This window comes from Leptinotarsa decemlineata, unplaced genomic scaffold (assembly GCF_025532065.1).
Source record: "Leptinotarsa decemlineata unplaced genomic scaffold, Ldec_3_MD MMD2_tig00026340_RagTag_RagTag, whole genome shotgun sequence".
Taxonomy (NCBI): Eukaryota; Metazoa; Arthropoda; class Insecta; order Coleoptera; family Chrysomelidae; genus Leptinotarsa; species Leptinotarsa decemlineata.
Window position 1 is genome coordinate 1,831,616 of NW_027412694.1, and position 17,928 is coordinate 1,849,543.

Below are 17,928 nucleotides of genomic sequence, written 5' to 3' on the forward strand. Positions count from 1 at the left end.
CGGAAAATAGAGATTCAAAGATTGTATTGAATTTCGTCAGTTTTGAAGTTAGGAACCTGGAGTTTTGGATTAATAAAAAATATTGTAACTATTTGTTTGAAAAGTCTGTAACGAAATTTAATGTGACAAACCAAATTCTACGTGGGCGAAGCCGCTGGCAACAGCTAGTAATTTATATTTTCACATTAAAAAAAACAGTACATGAAAAAATATGCCTGCACTAAGTAATAAATAGCTTCAACCAATAAAGAAATTTTGCAAAATTACCACAAACGTCAACGACGTCTGTCCTGACGCGTCTGCTCGCGTTCTCGGCGATGGCGCTTCATTGCTTAGACTTCCCCTCTACCCCCTGCGCATCGTTCTCCGTCGTCTTACTATAGACACGACACGTAATAACTTTCAAACGGTTCGTCCAAATTACTTAGTGTAATAGACAAAGTTTATATATATTGAATACTTAAAACAACAATTGCATCATTTTGCATAAGAATTTGACAGATATTCTAAAATGTGCATTGAGAAAAAGTATCCAATTCAATTGTATTTATGGAACACTTTTTTGCATATAGTGGCTACCAAATAAGAGGTAGATATATGCTATCGCGGACTTTCATTCAGAACTTTTGTAAGATCAACAATTTTACGGAACATAATCTTCATGTAACTCCAGCGGTATATGCAGCGCACTTATTTAATACTTACGTTATATTATGACAAGAGTTACACGAAAACTTTGTGAATTATAAGCTTTATGCTATTCTGATGTATAAGCTGTATTTATGTAAAGTTTCATCAACATCCGTTAAGTCTTTTAGGCGTGAAAGATACACATACATACATACATACATTTATCCATCCTCACAGACTATCACATTCATAATATTTGCAGTGATTTTCATTATCGGAATCATTAGTAATCACTATGGTTGACCGAGACAATATGCTTTTGATATGAGAAATAAGATTCATATGTTAATGAATGAAAATAACAAAAATATCTAGAGAAAACTGCATCAACTCAAAAATAATTTGTTTCTGATGATGACAATGAAAAGTATCGAAATATTGGAAATAATCTCTTGAGAGTATTCTGCAGCATAGTTTGATAATCGGCGGGTAAACTGCAATACTGCACTCTCGAATCCAACTACACGAAAGGTATTTTGTTCAACACTATCAAAGTACATCAACATTTTGCCAACGACCTAACTGATTGAGACTGGCCCTCTTGAAATGAATTAGCCTAATACTTGGACCCTACAATGCGCCAAGAAACAAATTTCAACATATTGTATAATTACTAATAGGGTTAAAACTACCCCTTCTGATGAGAATATTATTCGATCATACTCGTTGAAATCTGCTGCCTGAAAATGTTTGGTTTCAAGTTGCAAAAAAATTTATGTAAAAACAAGCAACGACTGTAAATCCTTCTGAATGTAGTAGTTTTCTAACAAATGTCTCAAATATGTGTATAACGTATCTATACAAAACAACACAACAAGCACTGTAACATAAAATTCAACAAAAAAAAAAAACAAAACTTGGATGCAAGAATCACTTTAAAGTTTTTGCGAAACGTTCGCTACGTTCATTCAATTCAATTTCTTGTTCAAACTTCGAGAGCCCTTTTTTAATCAACCTGCATTCAACACTTTTTGTGGAGTATCTATGTTTTGCCTGTCAAACAATCCTCAACTGTTAGTAGGCAACCATGAATTCAATTTGTTCAAAGGATATTAGAGGGTGTTCCTGAACAGTAACGCTAAACTAGCCGTTACAACACCTTTATAGCAGATGAATATTATTGCATAAAACGCAATAACTAGTGTTAGTAACACTAGTATTATCCTGAGTGCTTGAAAAAGTAGACCTGAGTGCGACCTGATACATTTTGTTTTTGGGGAGATTATTTCCATTGCAAAGTTTCTCCATGAATTCAAAATTATCTTCTGAGTTTTTTCTCTTTGTCAGCTATAACAAATAAAGAAGCGAGTTTGAAAATGGTACTTCTAACTGCCACCAAACATTGAACAAAACTTACAAAAATTAATTACTTCTTATTATTTATTCAAGTACGAACTGACTAAAAATTCATATATTATAGTCTCCCTGACGTGAATTCCAAAATATAAAAAGAACTATTTGCCACTTGTTTCAGAGAAGAAAAAAATTAACACTGATAATTCGCGTGAAAGTATCAAATAATGTTGCGTATTTGCAATACAGTGTACTGTATATTCAAATCGTGAACTTTGTCATAAAAATGGATAAATTCCGTCAGACCTACTGATCTTGATAACTTTGGATTATTCAGAGACCCCCGGGAACAGAATTATTTTGGCAATCGATGATTATTTGCACAAACTTGATTGTTTTGATTGGCTTCGTGGTTTTGTCGCGGTCTTGTTTACTTTTAATCTCCTAAAGTTTCAACTGCAACTTCGGCAGTCATCTTCAGTGGTGTGGTCGAAGTACTCTTCTTGATGTGTTAACTATTGTTGACACCAGCCGTGTAGGCCTACATTTCTATACAAACTTGATCATTCAAACTAACAATTTCATATATAAATACCAAACTTATAAAATAATAAGCGGTTATGTCAATGTTGTGCGACGATAAATGTTTATCCAGAAATATAAATATACCACTAGTTTGCTAAGAATTACACATTCTTCTTAATTAACCTCCCAAAGAAGTAAAATAAAATGTATTCTTAATGAAACTGAAATCAGTAGCAAATATGGACTACAGGCATAGATAGGGTAATTTGAACAGATAAAATATGAACAGATAAAATATAAAAAATGACGATAAAATAGACCACAAAACACTTTTGCTAAATCAATTATTCTACTGAATGGATAACAATGGTAATTTTATAGCTGTCAATTTTTGTTGAAGGAAATAGTCATGTAAAATTCGTATACTTTTGTGTAGAAATATATAGATAACTTCAATGAATTGATGGATGTAGCCGTTACTACGTGGTAGGAAATCATAATGAAGAAAAGATAATGGAATATTTCTATGTTATTTACCACTTTCATTGACAACTAACGTTACTGCAGTTTCGTCCTATAAACTTATACATTAAACTTAATGTATACGTTTGAAAATGTCCCTATAGGACGAAACTGCAGTTAACGTTATTACAAATAAAAGGTGTAAAAAACATAGGAAGTTTCAATTCTCTTTTCTTCATATAGATAACTTTTTTATCAAGTAGATTCATTGAAAGTAAATTGTGTAAACGGATATGAACAAGATTTTTCAACCAAGAAATATCCCATGACATTTCACTCAGTAAGCCATATCGGGTAGATAATTTTATGAGCAGGAAATGAATTATTGAGTCTCTGCAGAAAAAGTGATGCAAGATATATCCTCTATCACATTGAAAAAAGTCTTGAGAACCAAACTCTCATGCTCCCACTGAAATAGCGAAACAGCTCGGGTACAAAATTTGTACCTATACATGAAGTATAACCGTATCATCACTTTCTCACCATATTTCTCTCTTTCACGTAATTTTTCGTTGTAAAGTTGGAAATTACTGATTCATGCATAATTCAATCAGTCATTTGAGTGCGTTTCAAAAATTAATAATAGTTTAGTATTGATATTTTTTTATCTTTTGTTGTAGCTATGTGATATTACTTTGAAAATAGGATTAGACAAATTTAGAGGACACAAAGTTGTTCTAGCATCAGTTAGTCCATATTTTTTTGCCATGTTCAATGGTAAGTACATTTTATTATAATTCATCTCATGATCATCGCAACGCGAAATGAATGAACCAAATATGACGAGTTGAGTTTATTCAGATGATTTATTTAGTGTGTATTACAGATTGACATAGTTGACGGCCAAAATCTACTATACTAGTAGTGTTTGAAGAAGATCGTTTACCGAGGAGAAACCAGCAAATCGTGAATTGCAAAGCATGTTTGGACTCATCAGAATAACATCGAATGTTCCCATGCTGAGATCATCAACAGGGAGGAATACTAATTCTATTATTTCTTTCATAGATTTCGAATCATAGTAGGATCATATTAGACAATGGAAGTCCGAACTGATAAAATTCATTTAGAATTATCTGGTTTTTGGACTCGTCTTTGAAACGAATTTTATTGGCTCGCAGAGTCTGGCTGATATATTTTTTATCACACTACAATAAAACTCCAGATAGGACGAAAGTGCAGTAACGATAGTTACAAATAAAAGTTCATAATATTAGAGGTAGTGATGTATCTATATTGGATGAATATTTTGTGGCCATGTTCTTCCTGAAGATCTTGAAGTATCTGTTATGATCAATTTTTGTGATTTCATCATAATATCCACGGTGAAATGAAGACACAACTATATTCCAAGTTTCCTAGTTGAAATTCTGCATATTTATTCAAGTTTACGTCAATGTTTACTATGATTATAGAAGTTCCGATTATATTTATCATTGAATATTCTCAACTCTATTTGTTTCTTTTTTTGTGTGATTTGGTAAACCAATCAAACTACAATATCCTTTCCCTGTCTTAGTTGAATCAATATTGCTTGTTTGTTGATCACTTTTCGTGTTGCTCTTAGGGGACATGAAAGAACAATGCCTACCAGAAATTGAAATTCACGATATGGATCCAACGGCTATTGACCTGCTCATTGACTATGCTTACACAGGTCAAATAACTATTACTGTCGACAATGTTCAGGTTTTACTTCCTGCTAGTAGTCTTCTTCAAATGGAAGAAGTGAGAGAGGCCTGCTGTCGTTTTTTGCTAAAACAGCTACATCCAACGAATTGTCTGGGGATAAGGAGTTTTGCAGGTAAGTTTCTAATTTCTATGATATCCCATGAATATCATGTGTATACCCTCAAGGATAAGACGGAGATACAAAACATTTGAGTGTAGTTTCCACAAAAACATGGAATGAAAGTTAATATAATATTTCAAAATATTTTTTTCCAATGTCGGACGGGTGTTGAACGATTTCTCTCTTCTAACGCACAATTGTATTGCACAATATTGCAATAATATTGTGCAATGAAATTGAACATGTGTTTCTGGTATTGAAAGGTTGTGCTATTAGATTGTATGAAATTAGTTCGTTATGAAATATATCAGTAATATTGTGCTATATCCCATCAGTTGGTATCAACAAGCAGAAAATGCATATTATATTATATTCGATGTGGTTGATGAGAAGCAAGCACCAGAATCTGTTCGACAGAACCAAGGATGGCAGGTTAAAAAGCTGAAAGTGGCAAAATTGAACGAATTACACTTGATGAAAATAACCCCCTATTACCCCTGGATAATTCTCTACGAAACTGAGGGAAATATACGATTTGACTATGCCAAGAAAAAAAGGCGGTAACATCAAGAATCCAGTCTACTGGTGGAATAGTGAAATTGCTGAACTCCGTTAACAGTGCCATAGAAAACGTAGAGAGTATACCAGGAAAGCTAGAATGTTAACGTTGAACAAAAATGTGACTCTGTGGGAAGCCTACAAGAAGTGTAAGAAGTTACTCAGGAACCGCATCGAGAAGTCCAAAAATGAGTGCTGGAAAAGGCTTTGCGAAGATGTTGACGAAGATATCTGGGGCGACGTCTAAAAAATAATCACGAAGAGTATAGTTGGATTTCAACCAGAACCAAACCTTACTTTTGATGATATGGAAGACGTAACAAATCACCTTCTTCCTGTGGACAAGAAGGTTCCGTTTATCTGTGATAGGAAGGGGAGTTTTTCAAATTTCATCTTTGAAGAAATTCAAAGAGTATCGACAAAGCCGAAAAATAATAATGTTCCGGGACCGGATTACATACCCCAAGAAATACTCAAATCTATAGCCTTAAACAAACCAGCTCATGCTGTAGCTGTCTATAACAAATTGATAAGTCAGGGAATCTTTTCTGCCGAATGGAAAAAGGCAAAACTATTACTGTCGAGGTAAGACAATAAACCTATAGTTAACCCGTCATCATTAAGACCTGTCTGTTACTTGGATTCTGAAGGAAAACTCTTCGAACACTTAATACTCGAACATCTCAATGAGGAAATTGTACGTACAGGGGGTTTAGCTAACCAACAGTTCGGGTTCAGAAAAGGGCGTCAAACATTAGACGTCGTAAACACTGTAGTTAATATTGCCAATGAGGCAATAATTCAACTAAATCTATGCGTAGCCATAACGCTGCATGTGAAAAATTTTTTTAACAGTGCAACATGGCAATTTATATTAGAGGCCCTTAGAAACAGAGGAATGGAGGAAAACGTAATTTATATGATAGAGAGAAATTTTACTGGAAGCCATTGATGACACAAAAACTTTTAGTATAAATAGCGGTATAAATAAATCCTGTATGATGAGCCTTTTTCAATTGAATTACCGGATGGAACTGATTTGGTAGGGTTTGCAGACGACGTTGTAGTAGTGGTGGCAGCCAGAAACGAGAATCTCCTAATGAATGTAGCAAATATAGCAATATTACGAGTATCGGAGTGGATGAAAAGTAGGTGCCTGAAACTATCACCAGAAAAAACCGAAGTCGTGCTCCTGACAAAGCGTAGAAAAATAGGGGTAATCAATTTTGATATCGAAGGAACAAGGCAGTAAAGTACCTGGAATTAAGGCTCGACAGTAAGCTGACCTTTGTAGAGCATATAAAAAAATTGTACTCAAGGCGGAGAGAACAAATACAGCGCTAGCAAACCTGATGCCCAATATCGGAGGTCCTAAAGCCTCAAAAAGACGAATTATGTCAAACTAGCTTTTGCCCGCGGCTTCGCTCGCGTTAAGAAATATTATTATTGATTAGGTATAGTTTTTGCGGCTTTACTTTTGTTTAGTGTTTGAAAAAAATTAGGGCCTACAAAACTTCTTTGTACACAATATTCTTAACTAATCATAGTTTTAGCGTCATTAGGTGCTAAAACTATCAAGCTATTGAATGAACTCACTCGTGAGCAAGCAACATAAAACTGTCCATGAGAGAAGTAATGTTCTGTCAAGTCAATATCCGCAAATTTGAGAGTTTGTCCCTGAGACTTGCTTATTGTCATGGCAAAGCAGACTTTTAGAGAAAACTGTAATCTTTTAAATTCGAACGGGAGATCATTAGGTATTATTGAGATTCGTGGTATCAATACAGTTTCCATTTTCGCTTTTCGTTTGGAGATGTTGCAAATGGGAGTCTCGGCAGTGATTAAATTGAGTGGAAACTTGAGAGTACCATGAGCAGTTTGACCACATTCGAGTAATGTAGCAGCTATGCCGGACGACACCACAGTCAGGGCAATGCTGTGAGTACTTCTTACTTTCGCCAAAAGTAAATTAATAAGGAAGATTTTACCAGTTCCATCTGGAGCGTATAAGAAGAATATTCGACCGTCATATGCATCTACACTTGTGATAATTTTATTGTAAACTTCCTGTTGCTCGTCATTCAAGGATGCTTCATTTTTTCTTACTGTGTTTTCTGAGGACACTGTATCATAACTGGTCTCCTTCACGTACTTTCTTTTTTCAAAATGTACTGATAATATTGGCTGTGGTATTCCATACTCTTCAAGAGGACGGCCGCCTAATGATAATACGGCATCCTCTAATACCGACAGGTATTTGTTAAATATCAGGTTCGATGAGTGCTTTACATCCACGTCACCTTGCTTTTCCAGTTGTTTTTTAAAGTCTTCAGAAAGGTATTCTTTGTATTTTTCCCAAAGACATAGGTGATCGGAAATCTGGCAGAACAATAAAATGATAACAAAAAGCTCTCGAATCATATGCGGTGTTTGACAAAGTGCTACCCCTTCAAGAGCTGAATCCAAATGCCGATCATCTTCGAGTAGACCTAGAGCCTTGCACGCGGATTGGAAAGTGGGATGTAAGTGACCATCTACAGTTTTCAATTCTTCAAATGGGATTGGGCCTCTGATCTCATGTAGGTGGTTATCACGTCCAACCTGTATATTTGTTAATTTCCAGGTTTTGGACCGTATTTGAAGGGGGGGGTTGAGTATGGCAGGTGATGTGCCTGCTCTGCTAGGGCCGTGGGTTACTAAAGATTTTAACACACTTATTACAATTTTGATGAAATAATTTGGGCGCCAAGTGGTTTTTGAAGCCCTTGCTGTTAAAAAAAAACACTAAAATTAATTACTCAGCAGTCCCCAACACAACAAAAATGAATTGTTACGAGTTATCAAATATATATATTACTGTATGAAAACGATATATAGACCACTTACAACATTGACACTGGCTCCTACTTTATATAATTGGGGGCTCTTGCATGAGTACAAGAAGTATAGATAATAAACCTATCACTACACTAGGAAAGAGATATAAGCCTTATTGACATCTCAACAACAGTATCATAACTATCACCATTACTACTATCATTATTAATTATGACTATTATAATTATTATTATTGCTTTTGTAATCAAGATATGTAAACGAATCGAAGATTAAAAAAAGAAATCTCCTCTACGAGGTACTCATCCGTGATCCTTGATCTTGAATACATTCAGTGGATAAACTTTTCCTTTCAACTAACAGCTCAGTTCGCTTTTCCCATGAATAAGCCACCTTGTATCTCATATGAAGATCCAGAGAAAATTTTCCACCAATGTTACTTGACAGTAAGCACCGATATAGCTCCCAAAAAAAAAACGTCTAAAAAGCAATGATATCAAAGATTAAGCTGTGATCGAAAATGAATTGAATTGTAAGGGTAACGCGGTTATGAAAAATGTTTACCTCTGAGTGTCGAGTCCCTAGCACATCAAAGACGTTTTCCCAACAACCGTACAGCAGATACTGATCCAAATTTAATGTTTCACATTATTGGTCATATACCATACACCAGATATAACCATAAATAACACCAATATTGCATAAGGCACTTTGAATGACTTATCCGTATAATACGATAAAATTTTGTTCATTCATATAGCCGATATCTATTCAACCTCTCACAAAATCTCCGCGGACCCCGTCCCGAATTTTCTGGTGTCTTTTTTTTCCGCGCGCAAAAAGTATTCGTTCGACTCACTTGTATTTGGAGCCACATATAGGACGATAATAAATAGTAAAATGTTGAGTACCCGTAATTAAGAAAATATCGTAACACATCCCTCACAAGAAAAAAAAAAGATATTTGACCAATTACTCTAGGAGCAGACTGCTATACCTTTATGTCTTTAACGTGGACGTAACCCACCGAGCGTCCATCCTCGAACCTAACAAGTTCGTAAACATTAGTAGAATTTTTTTTCCTAACTTTACACTTTATGAACTTCGGCGCTAACTTTGAAGCATAGAATTCAGCTTTGTCCGAAAGGATATAATTCTTTTTCCAAACAACTTCTTCTATTTTCAACGATATCGATCTGCGTCGAAGGTTATACCTTGCTGAACTACTTTCATAGGACTCCCTCAGATTTTTCCGTACCTTATTGAAAACCTGTTGAAGTTCCCCTAAATGGTCTGCCAAACGGTCTCTTTCTGAGAATTCAATGTCTCCATCTCCGTTCTCGATTCTATGAGCTTGTCCGTCAATAATAAGTTCTCTACCAAAATTCAAGTAAGCGGGGATATATCCCGTCACTTCATGCACTGCCGTTCTGAGAGCAAACCCTATTTTAGATAAATTCTTATTCCAGTCACGCTGGTCTTTATCGATAAATGACCTTAACATTGTTCCTATCACTCTATTCACTCTCTCCGTTGGGTTAACATGTGGACTATACGCAGCAATAAACACGATTTTGCAGCCATATGATTTTACCATCTTAGTAAACGCACCTGATATGTATTGCCTGCCATTATCACAAATTATCCTTTCCGGAACTCCATGGACATGAAAAACATCTTCTTCGGTATGTTTCACGACTGCCGAGCTAGTCGCCGTTTTAAGAGGAAATAGTAGAGCGTACTTGGTGAAACAATCCGCCACCACTAAAATATATCTATTTTTGTTTTGCGTTAACGGTAAGGGTCCCATGATATCGCTACAAATTACTTCCCAAGGACGAGAAATGACTCTCCTACTCATCTTCTCGTAAGGTAACTGTTGATCAGCTTTATTGGCTTTACACACCTCACAAGCTCTTACATATTTAACGGTATCTGAGTGCATTCCTGGCCAATAATATCTACTACTGATCCGTTTATAAGTTTTAAAAATGCCTAAGTGGCCTGACAGATGATCGTCGTGACATTCCAGAAATACTGATGGCCGTAATGATTTTGGGATAACTAACTTCCAGTCCGATTCTTCATCATATGTCGGTGAACCAAAATTGACAAACCTGAGTATTTTATCATCATGAATTTTGAATTTAGGATATTTGGTAGGATTTGACCTAATATTTACTTTTAGGTTTTCATACCATCTATCACCCTTACTTGGCTCAACATTAACATACGCTATCGCTCGTGACAATGCATCTGGTAACACATGTGACTTTCCTTTCCGGTGCAGGATTTCGAAATCATAACCTTGCAACCTTAAACCCCAACGGGCTAACCTACCCGACGGATTTTGTAACTTGTGAAGCCATAACAATGAATAATGGTCGGTAATTACTTTGAAATGAGTACCTTCAAAATAAGCTCGATACTTTTCAATTCCAAATAGCACGGCCAAACATTCAAGCTCAGTTGTAGAATACTTTGCTTCTTGTGGAGTTAAATACCGACTCGCATAAGAAATTACTTTATCGCCGTCTTCAAAAATTTTACTCAGGACGCAACCTAGCCCAACTTGAGATACATCGCATTGAAGAATGAATTCTTTCGAATAATCGGGGCACGTTAAAATCGGGGACGATACCAAACATTGTTTAATATCGTTAAACGCCTTATCGCATTCAACACTCCATGAAAAGTTAACATTTTTCTTAGTTAATTTAGTAAGAGAGGACATCCGAGTCGCAAAATCACGTATAAAACGCCGATACCATGATATCATACCTACGAATCTACGAACATCCTTAACATTTTTCAAAGTGGGATAATTTAACATTGACTCAACTTTAGCCGGATCGGTATTAAGGCCGTCTTAATTAACTACGTACCCTAAATATCTCAATTCGTCTTTCAAGAAACAACAATTATCGCGATTCAACGTTAAACCCGCGTCTACCAGTTTCTTTAAAACATTTTTCAAAATGACGAGATGGCTGTCAAATTCTGGAGAAATGATAATGATGTCATCTAGGTATACAAAAACGGATTTGTCAAATTCGGCTCCAAGAACGTTTTCAAGAAATCTTTGCCATATAGCTGCAGCATTATACAAACCAAACGGCATTCTCACGAACCTATACAAACCTCGACCAGGTACAGTAAAAGATGTTACGTCTTTGCTTTCTTCCTCCAGCTCTATCTGCCAATAAGCCAATTTTATATCGATAGTACTCAAAAAGCGAGCTCCGCGTAATTGGTCCAAAATAGAATTGACATAGGGAAGTTGGTAAGCGTCTTTGCGAGTAACAGCATTGACTTTTCGAAAATCCACACAAAACCGATAGTCACCCGACGATTTCTTGACCATAACAACCGGTGACGACCATGGGGACTTAGAAGGCTCGATTACACCTAACTTCAACATATTATCAACTTCGTCATTGATTACTTTCTGTAAATACGGGGAAACATTGTAATACCTTCGTTTTATTGGCTCAACAGACCCGGTGTCGATTTTATGTTTTATTTCCTTAGCGCATCCTAACCCGTTGCCCATCTTATCGAAAAACTCACAAACCATATTGTCGACTCGAACTTTGCGTTCGTAATCCGATATCTCAAGTCCATGTACCTCTGGTATTCCCTTAGATTGGTTCTCGAATTCCCAGCTATTTTCCACAAAATTTGCAATTAGGCCTATATCACTCCAAAAATCTAATCCTAACATAAGATCCTTATCTATATCTAAAACTACTAAACATTTAACTATCCTACATTCGTTATCTAAAACAATTGGAACATTCACTTGTCCCAGAACCTCGCATTCGAATCCGTTAGCTAGACTAACTGAGTGAGGGTACTTTTGCAAAACTAAACCAAGATTCCGTAACTTAACCCAACCGGATCCGCCAATTATACTTTGTGGCGCCCCAGAATCCAAAAGAGATCTGAATAATTTTCCAAAAATGGTGACCTCTAAGTATGGACGAGGGTCATTGGGAACCACTTTGAACACACTTTCAATTTGTACCTTTTTAAATTCTATTTGAATAAATTCTAACCATGCTGGCCAAGAATCGTTCGCTGGTTGCCGATTCATTGAATGAATCAGGGTAGAGATTCGGCACGATCTCGACCCTGTCTTTCGTTTTTTGATGCGCAAGGACATTTATATTCCGTTACTCCTGGTTTACCGCAACGATAGCAAAAAGGATTAACTCGTGGTTTCTTACATGTTGAAAAGGGGTGACCTTGTTCTTGACAGTTCCAGCAACTTATACTGTGAATTGCTGCTGATCGGCTAGATCCCTCCACTCTGGTTGGATTCGCCATACGACTCTCACTTCTATCATAAGCTAAATCAGGCTCTAATAAATTAACAGAATGTCTTCCACTCACTCGATTTCCGTATCGAAAGGATAAATTACGCGCGGATTCTAACTTCTTGCATAAACTTTTGAGATTGTTCACGCTGCGGTAGTCGTTAATCCTAACTTTTCTATATAGTAAGGTTCCAGAATCCTGAGAATAATTTCCAGCTTTTCCAATTCCGTCAACGGTTTTGGAAGTCTATTAAACATATTAGTGATTCTTGCGAAAAACTCACCGACACGTTCACAATTCCCCTGCCTACTACTTCGAATTTCTTCTAAAAAGTCTACTTGAAACCTCTCAGGTAAAAATTCGGACTTTAACTCTTTTACAAACTCTGCCCATGCATGTGTATAAATGTCTCAATTTTGTATCTACATATCGCGATTCACTAGTGGTACCCGACTAGAAGCTATGACTGTGTACGTAATTTTCCAAATCCACGCATTTCCTATTACAAATATCGATTTCTTGCGTCATATCAGGTTCGAATGTGTCTAGCTCTACTAATTGACCAAAAGTTTCTGTTTGAATGAGTTCCTTCAACTGACGTCGCATAGAGCATACTGTTTCGGACTGAAATTCCGAAAATCCTCTAACATTTAATTCGTATTGCAACTCATCTCTCACTAATTCAGATAAATCCATTTTCGAAGTTACTGAACGCAATAACTAATTTAAATACAAATATTCGGCGCACTCGAATGTAACAAAACAAAAAGTAGAAGCTTCACGAGATACAATTTTGCACTGAAAACCGTCAAACTATCAATTTCATACAATGGAATTCAAATACTCGAAATTAAAAAAATACTTGATTCAAGGACGATAAAAGAAACGTATATATACTGTTTCAAATTATGTTTTTCTTTCTAACTTGTGTGTTTTTTTCGAAACTCACGAGCTAAATCTTTTCCAAGCCTTGATATCTAGCGAAGTTCTAACTTGAAATAAAAGTGAATGTTCTTTATTCGATTTTCTTGCAAGCATTTTTTTTTTAAATGAACCAATGAAACCTTGAACTTTCAAATTAGACCAGATAAAAAAACAGCATGAAAACCTTCTTATACAATGACAAAATTATTGGTGCAAGCAAATGCCAATTTTGTTAAATCTCGGGAAAAACGTGTACCACATCATATTTGTTCAATCAAGCTATAAATAAACCATTACAAAAGTAATAATTTCATATTTAAAAAAATAAGAAAATTACAAATAAATAACAATACATTACAAAAGCAATAATTCAACTTTTGTATACTCAAGACAATATATAGACAAAACTATAAATATTTCAATATAACAGTACTAACAATAAAATTGGCCCCACGTTCGGGCGCTAGTTTATCACGTCCAACCTGTATGTTTGTTAATTTCCAGGTTTTGGACCGTATTTGAAGGGGGGTTAAGTAAGGCAGGTAATGTGCCTGCTCTGATAGGGCCGTGGGTTACTAAAGATTTTAACACACTTATTACAATTTTGATGAAATAATTTGGGCGCCAAGTGGTTTTTGAAGCCCTTGCTGTTAAAAAAAAACCACTAAAATTAATTACTCAGCAGTCCCCAACCCAACAAAAATGAATTGTTACGAGTTATCAAATATATATATATATATATATATATATATATATATATAAATATATATATATATATATATATATATATATATATATATATATATATATATATATATATATATATATATATATATATTACTGTATGAAAACGATATATAGACCACTTACAACATTGACACTGGCTCCTACTTTATATATTTGGGGGCTCTTGCAAGAGTACAAGAAGTATAGATAATAAACCTATCACTACACTAGGAAAGAGATATAGGCCTTATTGACATCTCAACAACAGTATCATAACTATCACCATTACTACTATCATTATTAATCATGACTATTATAATTATTATTATTGCTTTTGTAATCAAAATATGTAAACGAATCGAAGATTAAAAAAAGAAATCTCCTCTACGAGGTACTCATCCGTGATCCTTGATCTTGAATACATTCAGTGGATAAACTTTTCCTTTCAACTAACAGCTCAGTTCGCTATTCCCATGAATAAGCCACCTTGTATCTCATATGAAGGTCTAGAGAAAATTTTCCACCTTTGTTACTTGACAGTAACACCGATATAGCTCCCAAAAAAAACGTCTATAAAGCAATGATATCAAAGATTAAGCTGTGATCGAAAATGAATTGAATTGTATGGGTAACACGGTTATGAAAAATGTTTACCTCTGAGTGTCGAGTCTCCTAGCACATCAAAGACGTTTTCCCAACAACCGTACAGCAGATACTGATCCAAATTTAATGTTTCACAATATTAGTCATATACCATACACCAGATATAATCATAAATAACACCAATATTGCATAAGGCACTTTGAATGACTTATCCGTATAATACGATAAAATTTTGTTCATTCATATAGCCGATATCTATTCAACCTCTCACAAAATCTCCGTGGACCTCGTCCCGAATTCTCTGGTGTCTTTTTTTTTCCGCGCGCAAAAAGTATTCGTTCGACTTACTTGTATTTGGAGCCACATATAGGACGATATTAAATAGTAAAATGTTGAGTACCCGTAATTAAGAAAATATCGTAACATGGTAGCATTCTGTATCGTGTAGATGAACAGTATAAACCCTACCTAAGTATAACGTTTTTTTTTGACCCCTGACCATCCTTCAACATTCACTCCTCTCTTGCTTCTCTGAAACGATCGCTTAATCTAAACGTAATACGCAGGGACTTCCGAGTATAGCAATGTTTTTGCAAAGTCATCCACGTTATACAGATCGAAAAGGAGTGGAGTGTAGTTGTAGGAGGACTACTTAATTTGTCGCACAAGTTCTGCTCATTAAAATAAGTTCTCTCTACATTTTCTGAATGGACAGCAAGGTGCACTACAGGAGAAAAACGCTCATGTATTGGGAATTCAAGGATTCGTCAAACTGCTTTAGCTGAATCTATATATCGACCTCTTGCGTAGGTTGCAACTTCATCCTTTCCATTCTCTAAAGTTAACGTAGCCTGATCTGACCTTTCATTAACGTATTTGCAAACGTATTTGATTGACTTCACTGAATGGCAATACTCTACGTTCACGTGAGCGTTACATGTTCTTAATAGCACTGGATTATAAGGAATCATTCAACGATTATCTATTGTAACCCCCTTGATATTGACAGAGAATCCACCGTCATCCAGAGAACGTCTCCTGTACTGCGGATAACCATCATCACCAGTTTCCTTAATAAGAGCCTTAGGATAACATTTGCTACACGAATTATCTTTCATGCATGACGAATTTTGGTTCAAACTTTCACAGGAGCCACGTATCATATTACTTTCAACAATTTCGTAAAGCTCAGGATCACGATCGAGGTTAGGTATTTCAGCATAAATAATATTGTCAATTTGATCCGGAGTGATGCGATATTCAAGCCATAAAAGTATATGAATATACGGAAGATCTCGCTTTTGCCATTCCGTCGAATACATATAGCATCTCACTTCACCGAATATTTTCTCTTTCATCAACAAATCAACCATTTCTACCTTTAATCGAAAGACACGCGAAATAATATCGTATCGATAATGAGATTTTTGTCCTGAAAGTAAGTGCTCATTTATGTCACTCCAGGGTGGTTACATGTACGGTCGGGACGACCGTAATGTCCAACATAGGTCATGGCGTCTTGCGTATTTTCGTGCATGTATCTTGGTCCACTAGTAAAAGATGATGGAAGTACTACCATTTGTCCCAGCTGATTTGCTTCAGTATCTTGCCGTCCAATTGCATATTTCGAATGAATATAATTATCTGCGCGCAATTTGGCTTGATTGTTTTTTATGTAGTTTAGTCTCTCAGTATCTATTTTTGCATATTCATCTAGCAATTATTGAGTGAAAAGTGCGCGATATTTACCCAAAAATTATCTTCTCCTTCTTTGATAATTATTCTGTATGAATAAAAACTCACAGCAGATACTGTTTTTCAAAGGGCAACTTAGTTGTGGGATCGCATTGTGGTATGTTGATTAAATAGCCATCATCCCCCAGCACAAAATCAAGTTACTTCGGCTTTCGAAGATGATGTCTCTTCGGTCAAAATGCTGATCTACCAATACAATATCCACTTTATTTGCCGTTGGTGCATTAAATCTGCCTCTTTGTTCTCTTTGTCGTCACTGTATGCACATCGGTATCCCTGGTCTGATATAGTGCAGCAGATTGCTTATGTTTTCTCAGGGTTCGCAGCCTGGTAGGTGGCGACAGGTTGCCTCTGTTTTTCGGGGTGTGCAGTCTGGTAGGTGGCGACAGCTTTCCTCTGTACATCAGGGATTTTTTTTCTTATTTTCAGACACAGCTTTACGGTGGGATTCAGGTGGAGTCTGTCCATATTTTTTTGTGCCTTTTTTATTTGATTTTTTCGTGTGTAATTAGTAAACCGTGCCATACGTTTGTTTTTTCTTTTTTTCTATTAATGTCACAGACTCAGATTTGGACAATGAAATTCTTATCAAATTTTCAACATAATTTATTGAAGATGCAATAAGTTAATGTTCACGCTCTAAAACAGGTACCTCCTGACAACACTTATCAATTTTAAGTTGCAAAGGTGTATCAATTCCAAAATCATGTTCTTCTACATCTTCCTGCATATGACGCCGAGTAATTTTCTGTGCTGCTTTGGGAAGATAGTCATCAAAATGCCCACTGGACAAATCTTTGCTGAATCGTAATCGCCTTACCGGATTGTCGTTAGATCCAGATTCCGTATATATGAGACCGTTTCTATAAACTTCAAACTTAAATGAAAATAATAATCCTGCTGCTATTAACTCACAAAATCCGACATAAGTATCATTTTTCATCGTATCAGCAAAATATTCGTCAGGTGTTACGTAGCTATCACCATTCCTGTCGTGTGTCATAATTGAAAACTTGCTCCAGACATTAACCACATATCTGACAATTTCTGAACGCACCTTTATCGCTCTATCTTGTGTTCAGTACATTAAATAAGAAAGAGCACGAAACAAACATGCACCGTCACCAACAATAGGGACGACAGTACATTTTTCAACTTCTCCATTAATGTTCAGATTTTCTTTAGATACACCGCAATGCAAAATAAGAAACTAGTCCAGAAATTAACAGCGGTGCATAGAAAAATGAACGTTCGAACGTGCAGTTCATATAGAATGATATCCGCTGAGGTAGCATGCGTTATATATGGAACGCTACAGTGGTTTGGGAAGAAACGCAGCCAGGGAAAACCTCATGCGTAGGTGGCAACTGAAATGGACAGTGGTC

The 17,928-nt window shown here is 35.8% G+C and overlaps 1 protein-coding gene across 2 annotated transcripts in view; it reads left to right on the plus strand.

Annotated features, from left to right (window-relative positions):
• Positions 1-17,928, plus strand: part of LOC111514419 (kelch-like protein 17) — a 100,807-nt gene that overhangs the window by 37,270 nt on the left and 45,609 nt on the right. Inside the window, exons 3-4 of one of the 2 annotated variants that reach the window (XM_074183384.1) lie at positions 3,651-3,747; positions 4,598-4,834. In XM_074183384.1, coding sequence (XP_074039485.1) covers positions 3,651-3,747; positions 4,598-4,834 — 334 coding nt within the window. The remainder of the gene's footprint in view (positions 1-3,650; positions 3,748-4,597; positions 4,835-17,928) is intronic. The other variant, XM_074183385.1, reaches the window with a different exon arrangement.